The 9432-nt window shown below is 38.2% G+C and overlaps 1 protein-coding gene across 2 annotated transcripts; it reads right to left on the bottom strand.

Annotated features, from left to right (window-relative positions):
• Window positions 1-1415: 1415 nt before the first annotated feature.
• LOC117315902 lies at window positions 1416-8897 on the bottom strand. Of its 2 annotated transcripts, XM_033870319.1 has the most exons (9): window positions 8728-8897; window positions 8026-8306; window positions 7339-7575; window positions 7021-7097; window positions 6426-6533; window positions 5994-6211; window positions 5601-5661; window positions 2543-2646; window positions 1416-2302 (listed from the first exon to the last, which is right to left on the bottom strand). In XM_033870319.1, the coding sequence occupies exons 2-9, from the start codon at window positions 8225-8227 to the stop codon at window positions 2053-2055; spliced, it is 1257 nt and encodes a 418-aa protein (XP_033726210.1). In that variant the 5' UTR covers window positions 8228-8306; window positions 8728-8897; the 3' UTR covers window positions 1416-2052. The 2 variants fall into 2 exon arrangements, with proteins under 2 accessions (XP_033726210.1, XP_033726211.1); XM_033870320.1 differs by lacking the exon at window positions 7021-7097 and having other exon boundaries at window positions 6426-6526.
• Window positions 8898-9432: the final 535 nt, after the last annotated feature.

Consider the following 9432-nt stretch of genomic DNA (forward strand, 5'->3'; position numbering starts at 1 on the left):
TTTAGTTGGGCGCAAATTTTGTAACAGAAGAGGAGAAAATGTAGCGGCCAGACCGGGGATTCGAACCCGGGACCTCCGAACACTAGTCGGATGCTCTACCGATTGAGCTACCTGGTCGCCGATGATCGACCCGGTCCAGTTCCGCTACATCAGTAATTGGAAATAATTATGTATATGTGGACAGTCATACCTGTACATGTTTACATATATATAAACTGATGCCATCAAATTGTCTCGGACAATCTGACTGTTGTAGATCTTATACAAAGTAAGATACCTATCGTAGTATCAATGGGATAGAAAATTAGAATTTATTTTTTTCTTCATGTAATTTTTCATCATCATCGTTATCATCAATCATCATCATCATCATCATCATCATCATCATCAGATTGATTATGATGTAGAAGAGGAGTTGGCTGCAAGTTTTAGTCCTGCTGTTAGAGGGCGAGGGCGGCGAAGCAGAGGCTCCAGATCCAGAGGACGTGGATAAAGGGGAAGAGGTAGACCAAGAGGTAGAGGTGTTACAGGTAGAGCAGCAAGTCGACCTAGGGACAGGAGAAGTAGGGGCGGATCTAGACAGAGTATGCAGACACATGATAGGTTAAGGGTTCAAGAAAGAAGAGAACAAAGGAAGGCTCAAACTCAGGTACACTAGCTTTATAACTTGTATTCAGTTTTATAAAAGTTGCTTCCATTTATTTTCAGAAGGATGAAAACTAAATAAGAAATAATGGATCCTATTATCTAACCATTGCTGGCAATAACATAAATTGTGATTATTAGATAATAGTGAAAACTCTGATGTTATGTGCCAATATCTGAAAGTTAACATCCCAAGCTATGATACTCATATTTTGCCTTGAGGATGAATGAGAAAAAATATTTGTTAGTCAGCATGAATTTCAACACTTTGGCAGCTGTACATGTATTGCCATAAATAAATAACTGACCTAACAAATCATTACCTGGCAAATGCTTCACATGGTTTTCAAAGTCACATACCCTAGAGGAGACCTAGTAGTAGACTGTGACATGGATACAGTAAACTAAACAAACCTTGTTTTTGTTGACACCATGGAATGATAAATAGAAGTTATCTTTTTCTTTTTGACAGGAACTGGTACAGAATATACCAGAGAATTCATTACGACAACTGGTAGGACGTGGAAAGAGAACCAGGTTTGGTGTTTGACTTGTGTGAGGCTCTTGTTGCTGGCGAGTCTGGTTCTAGTGGTTCTCCTGGAGAGTCCCCATCAAATCAACCATCATGGTGCAAGTGCACTCAATGTAGGGAGATGCCTACAGATCTGGAAAGGAAGTGCTGTGACTGCCTTCCGCAGAATTGCATTTCTAATAGACTGGTAATTACTCAGAAAAAAATATATTGTCATAAACAAACAAAATAAAACAACTGACTTCATAATCTTTTGTTTATTCACATGTATTTCAAAGCTGCACCCATTCAGATTTGTTTTGTTAATGATAAATTATCATTATCAGTATGGTCTTATTCCATATAAGGAAAGATGTTGAAATATTACACATACAGTATGAATGTAATGGTCAAAGAAAATATTTGTATAGAGATTACTGAATCCTGTGATCAACATTGAAATTTACAAAACATACGCCTACATGTATATACTTCAGCACCAACTATAAAATCTGTCTTGAAAAGTCACTTGTCAGTATCAATGATATTGCCATCGCGATGCAATACCGGTAGGTCCAACTCACAAAATGTATAAAAACGCATTTTTGGTTTTCAGGAAATGGACACTCTGATCCTTGACCCAATAGTTTTAGCACTAGGAAATGGATATCATCGAGACATGTTAGGCAGACATGCACAGCCAATAGAGGACTAAAACAGACATATGCGTCATTCTGCCTACAGGAACTTTACACTCTGGCGTCATGGAAGATTAGGCCAAGGTGTCCGTCGAGTGGTGCCAAGTTGCTGTGTGTGGCGGATTCGCACTAATTTTCCAACACATACACTGGGTTTCAGGCACACAGACTGGCTTAACATGTTCTTTCTGTCATCTGTTACTGGAATCTTGATTTTTTCCTGGCAACAAGCTCCTTGGTAGGAATTGGGGAAACCTCAGCTATCGTCCTTTTTATTAGTCGTGGGTCTCCCTCCTCAGGAGGAAACCGTGTAGGTAGTGGTCCTTCATACACAGACAGTCGTTGCAAGATTTCCTTCATCATATCTGGAATATAGGAGTAGGTTTTCTTTTCTTTCACAGGAACAACACTCCAGTTCTTGTTTCGTTTGGAGTACTTTCGTGCATACCTGAAGATGACAAGAAAAAATCAGATGTTTTTGCACTGTAAATATTTTCAATAATGTCATCAATGTACTGGTGGGTTACTTTAGATTATTTTTTCATTATTTTTTTTTCTTTTGCTGGAAATTACAGATAAATATCAATGCAATATTTAGAGGTTGTAAACTATTTTCAAAATTATAACTGGAAAATATACAAGATTGGTTTGAATTGTTTGTTAGAATAAGTGTGATAAGTTTGCTTACATTGGTTGACCTTTTTTGTCAGTTGCATGATTCCTCTCCTTGTGGTGCTGGTAATCAATTATCGCTAACTGGTTCCGGGCCTTGTACATTGGGTAACTGTAAGATCAGATTCCAGTGATTATGTGATGTGAACATAAACAACATGTTATACCTCCTCTCTCAATGTGATATTGATCAGGTCTAGTTATTTTTATTTTTTGCATCATGTTTTAGCACAAAACTAATATCTTGTTTATTATTATTGAAACTGTCAGGCAATTTCATTCACTACAGACAGTATGCAATTAGATTCTAACTTTCATATCTCAAACAAGAGGCCCAGGGGCCTTAACGGTCATCTGACTCTAAATTAAAACCCTTATATTATTGTAGTATGCATTCTCTGTAGCAAGTATATAGTGGCACTGTTGGCCATGGTGGCCATCTTGGATTTCTGACCGACCCAATAAATAATAACACTTGGTCTGGACCATCTAAGGATAATTTCTGGTAAGTAAGAGCTGAATCCCACTGGTGGAATTTGAGAAGAAGTTTGAAATAGGTGTTGTTCATGAAAACCATGATTGCGCAATCATGTTACAAAATGGCCGTCATTGCTGTCATGTCAAAGTTTTTACGAGGCCGAAAAAAACAACAACACTTTGTTTGCCCTCCTTCCTTAACATTCTCACAAATTTCCAGCTCAATGACACCAGTGGAACTGGAGAATAAGTTTAAAATGTGTTTTTTAAGATTGCGGATATGGCGGCCATCTTGGATTTCAGACCAATCTAAAAAATAACAACACTTGGTCGGGATCATCTCAGGAACATTTCAGGCAAGTTTCAGCCCAACAGCACTGGTGGAACTTGAGAAGAAGTTTAAAATGTGTTTTTCAAGATGGCGGCTATGGCGGCCATCTTGGATTTCGACCGACCCGAAAAATAACAACACTTGGTCGCAATCATATCAGGATCATTTCAGGCAAGTTTCAGCTCAATAGCACTGTTGGAACTTGAGAAGAAGTTTAAAATGTGTTTTTCAAGATGGCGGCTATGGCGGCCATCTTGGATTTCGACCGACCCGAAAAATAACAACACTTGGTCACAATCATATCAGGATCATTTCAGACAAGTTTCAGCTCAATAGCACTGTTGGAACTTGAGAAGAAGTTTAAAATGTGTTTTTCAAGATGGCGGCTATGGCGGCCATCTTGGATTTCGACCGACCCGAAAAATAACAACACTTGGTCGCAATCATATCAGGATCATTTCAGGCAAGTTTCAGCTCAATAGCACTGTTGGCACTTGAGAAGAAGTTTAAAATGTATTTTTCCAGATGGCGGCTATGGCGGCCATCTTGGATTTTGGACCGACCCGAAAAATAACAACACTTGGTCAGGATCATCTCAGGATCATTTCTGGTAAGTTTCAGCCCAACAGCACTGGTGGAACTTGAGAAGAAGTTTAAAATGTGTTTTCAAGATGGCGGCTATGGTGGCCATCTTGGATTTCGGACCGACCCGAAAAATAATAACACTTGGTCACAATCATATCAGGATCATTTCAGGCAAGTTTCAGCTCAATAGCACTGTTGGAACTTGAGAAGAAGTTTAAAATGTGTTTTTCAAGATGGCGGCTATGGCGGCCATCTTGGATTTCGACCGACCCGAAAAATAACAACACTTGGTCGCAATCATATCAGGATCATTTCAGGCAAGTTTCAGCTCAATAGCACTGTTGGAACTTGAGAAGAAGTTTAAAATGTATTTTTTAAGATGGCGGCTATGGCGGCCATCTTGGATTTCGACCGACCCGAAAAATAACAACACTTGGTCGCAATCATATCAGGATCATTTCAGGCAAGTTTCAGCTCAATAGCACTGTTGGCACTTGAGAAGAAGTTTAAAATGTATTTTTCCAGATGGCGGCTATGGCGGCCATCTTGGATTTTGGACCGACCCGAAAAATAACAACACTTGGTCAGGATCATCTCAGGATCATTTCTGGTAAGTTTCAGCCCAACAGCACTGGTGGAACTTGAGAAGAAGTTTAAAATGTGTTTTCAAGATGGCGGCTATGGTGGCCATCTTGGATTTCGGACCGACCCGAAAAATAATAACACTTGGTCACAATCATATCAGGATCATTTCAGGCAAGTTTCAGCTCAATAGCACTGTTGGAACTTGAGAAGAAGTTTAAAATGTGTTTTTCAAGATGGCGGCTATGGCGGCCATCTTGGATTTCGACCGACCCGAAAAATAACAACACTTGGTCGCAATCATATCAGGATCATTTCAGGCAAGTTTCAGCTCAATAGCACTGTTGGAACTTGAGAAGAAGTTTAAAATGTATTTTTCAAGATGGCGGCTATGGCGGCCATCTTGGATTTTGGACCGACCCGAAAAATAACAACACTTGGTCAGGATCATCTCAGGATCATTTCTGGCAAGTTTCAGCCCAACAGCACTGGTGGAACTTGAGAAGAAGTTTAAAATGTGTTTTTCAAGATGGCGGCTATGGTGGCCATCTTGGATTTCGGACCGACCCGAAAAATAACAACACTTGGTCGCAATCATATCAGGATCATTTCAGGCAAGTTTCAGCTCAATAGCACTGGTGGAACTTGAGAAGAAGTTTAAAATGTGTTTTTCAAGATGGCGGTTATGGCGGCCATCTTGGAATTCGGAACGACCCGAAAAATAACAACACTTGGTCGGGATCATCTCGGGATCATTTCTGGCAAGTTTCAGCCCAGCAGCACTGGTGGAACTTGAGAAGAAGTTTAAAATGTGTTTTCAAAATGGCGGCTATGGCGGCCATCTTGGATTTCAGACTGACCCGAAAAATAACAACACTTGGTCAGGACCATCTCAGGATCATTTCAGGCAAGTTTCAGCTCAATCCCACTGGTGGAACTTGAGAAGAAGATTGAAATGTGAAAAGTTTACGCACGGCGGACGGCGCACGACGCACGGCGGACGGCGCACGGCGGACGGCGCACGACGACGGACGAAGCATGATGACTATAGGTCATCCTGACCCTTCGGGTCAGATGACCTAATAAATGTAAGTATGTAATACCTCTTGGCTGCATACATCAGAATGTGTTCATGGAAGTTTTCCAGTTCCCCTGTGTGTCTGAAAAAATGAAGCATAAGGTAGTTTTGAGACATTAGAAAGAGATCATGCATACTGATAAGTTAACTCAAGAGCAGGTAATATTTATAGCTAGACAATGAAACAGGAAATTAAATTGGCATTAGCTGAGCTTTATTTGATATTTTTTCACTATTATCAATTTGCTTGCATCATAAGCCATGAATTAGTGACAGTGTACATCACAAAAGATCCTGTCTAGATGATATCTTCTGAATGTAAAACATCTCGTGCTTATTGTTATCATAATCATGAAAGTATTTGATGAAAATAAATGCTGTTTGACTGATGCTTGTGCTATTTGTGATGTATACCTGAAGTTGACATAATACTTCAAATTGTGAAGCAGCCTTGTATCCAATATAACCTTTGCTAGACTACAGTGTGCATCTGATCCAGGTTCCAGCCATTTAGTTTCCATGTCTGGCGTTGCTGGCAAAGGTTCATGTTCACATTGGGCAGAACCAGCAGAATCCCCAATTACCCATTCATGAACATCTGTCACGTGATGCAATACTCCTCTCCACCTTGACTGAAAATTTAACAATATTTTATGATTGATATTTCTACATTAGGTCAGTCAAGACTGCTTGTTATATTGAACCAAAAGTCAGAATGAATGTCATGATATTGGGCCAGTGGCACGATAAGATGAATGACTGAACTGACCTTTACCCACATTCAAATGAACGACTGTGAAACATTTCTCGAAGTCCAATACCCTTTTGTATTTACATGGTACTTACTATGAGAGCCATCTCGCTGCCTTGAGATTTCCTGCTGCAATACCAGAAATGGTTCACAAGGTCCTGAACCCATGGTCTGAGGTCTTTGTTTCTAGCCTCAGCTGCAACCTGTCGGGAAATAAGCATCGTATCACTATCTAAATGCAGTTAATGTAGATATCATTTTCGATTAAATATTACTATTTATTTAGCACGTAATAATAATACTGTACTAATGATTATTTATTAATTATGATACATTTGAAGGTTTCAAGGTTTGTAACATGACAAAGGATGTAACAGAACCCAACAAAACACAACACCATCTATCTAGGAAGAAGATCCTACGAGTAAGATTTTGTAAATCAGCAGTCGAACTGTCATGACAAACACTTTCTCTTTGATTTTGGTTAAATGTAAACTAAAACACTGGTCAGTAAGGGCTCCGTAGTGGCAGTTGGGTTGCAAGGAACTCTTTTTATTGGTAATGTAGAAGATCGTAGGACCCGACACACTATAGCACCATGTATTTTCCAATTATGAACTTACACAAACTTGACAGTATCAAAATATTTACCTCTGATATAGTGTAAAGAGCATTTTTTCAATTACTTACAGCAGACAACTTTTTCCCAAAATTTTTAGCCCCGTGCCAGGTATCAAAGCTGTGTTTCAACTGTGGATAGTCTTTTTCTGCAAAAACAAAAAGAAAAGCCTATTATGGTACCTTGGTGTGTAATGTTGCTGTGACTGGGCTTGCCTATATAGGAACAACCTTTCATTAGACATTTTGAAGCTAGACCATCAACAGATTATAATTAAAAAAGTGGTAATATGTTTGAGAAGAATTGAGCATTATCAGACCGAGACTGCTTTCACAATAAACCAATTGGTTTCATTGATCTAAAAGATTATGATACATAAAAAAACTTACTCAACATGCTTGCAATTTGAGCATGTGCATCAGTGCACACTTCTTTGATAGCAACTCCATTGTCCAACAGGCTTTGCATGGCTCTCAACATGCCCTTCATTTCCATATTAATGGATTTCAAGTTTGTCATACGTTTGTCTATTATGACACTGGACACTATATCCTTTGTTTCATACTCGATGAATGTATAGGTGCAATACATTGCAGAGTGTCCAGGACTGTCATTTCGTGCATCACCTACAAAATACACAAATATACACTCTGAAATTGTGTTCTGAAGTAACTATCATTATCTTGAATTATTTTTTCTTATAAGAAAATAAGCTCACAGACAATTTACATGGAGATTAGATGGAAAAGAAATAATACTTGTTGACAAAAGAAACAAGAGGCCCAGAGGGCCTGTATCGCTCACCTCGATTTCACGAGATATGAAATAAGAATGATGTATATTTGTCACTGGTATTGCTGTGTCAATATTTCACGAAATTTGGATCAGTAGTTATGAAGAAGAAATCAATTGTTGACAGACGGACGCACGCTACGGTATGACATAAGCTCACCTTGGTCCTTTGGACCAGGTGAGCTAAAAACCTAATTGATATCATGTCATTGAAAATGAATGAATAATTGTGTGATTTATATAATGGCAAATTATTTGCATATCAAATGATCTTCGTTACTTACCGGCAATTACCAGTTCTTTCCCTTTGTATTTGTTTAGTGTGTCAGTCATAACGGTCTGTTTAAAGAAGTCAATAACTGGCACAGTAAATGTGCGTTGTACACGGAGATGGCTTGTTGAGCTGATCATCCCCAGATTTAGAAATTTATGAAGTAGAGCAATCTTCTGGTAATTATTCCCACTCAGAAGGATTGCAGCTGACATCAGAACATTTCCAACAAATTTTTTTCTTCAACCTTGGTTGGGAATTCCATGTATAGATGCTATGTCCATTGGAACAGTTCTGTAAATGAATAAACAAACAATCCACTAAAGATAGGAAAGTATCATATCACAATTCAACTATACTCTCTATATTCAGTGATCTAGCACAAGCATTCCTTTTTCCTTATTCTTATGTACTTAGCACACTAAAAATACACAGTAATCAAACTAAACTAGTTTTGAAATGGAAAAGCATTGCACTATCAATTTACATGTGCCAAGTACTGTACTGTATTGTACTGAAACTTTCCCAATCAGGAACTCCTCCTATATATCGTCATATTATGTGTATTATCATAATACTAAATGGCGATTCTTATGTTGATTTATATGTGGGGTAAACAAATCTAAAAACTTCCAATAAAGATCAGTAATTTATGGTTTACTATTGGTATAATTTTCAAGATTTTCGAATAGTATCATGTACAACATAAACCTACCCATATCAGCTGAGCTGAACAACCAATATATCGGCTTTTGATGGTAATTTCCCCATTACAATTCTTCCTCTGACAGCGAGATGGCATCCTGATGTTTGCTAGTTCCTTGATACAGGATTCAAAGCAGACAAATTTCTTTTCTGTAACTTCATCATCACCACTGTCAGAATCCATAGGCACTTCACCTTCATTGTCCAGTGGTTCGTTGTCCTCATCAGTGTCAAATACATCACCTACTATTGGTAATGTATCAAGGGAGACTTGATCTGACTGTGGTGTACTGCAAAAACACATTATAATGCTACTTACTACAAATCATACAGTTATTCAAATGAGGGTTATAACATAATACAGTTTTCTAATCATCCTCTTCACCGAATGCTCATTATCTTGATATTGTATTATAACTCAATCTCCATTGTTCAAAGTAATTGTTTTCCTTCACACTGTCACTCACACTAAATATTCTTAGGACACAATCCTTACTACAGTCCACCTATATTCAAGATAAAGTGTTCGGATTATGTCTATATACATGTATCTATATAACCGAACATTTCAATTTACACTTCTACAAAAACAAATCTTGAAAATTTCTAAATACTTATAATAATAATTTATTTACCACAATGACATTTCAAACTCCAGGTCAAGATCATCATCATCATCTTCATCTTCAATTTCACTTTGACTGGGATTATAGGT

The sequence above is a fragment of the Pecten maximus genome, chromosome 17 (genome assembly GCF_902652985.1).
Source record: "Pecten maximus chromosome 17, xPecMax1.1, whole genome shotgun sequence".
Lineage (NCBI taxonomy): Eukaryota > Metazoa > Mollusca > Bivalvia > Pectinida > Pectinidae > Pecten > Pecten maximus.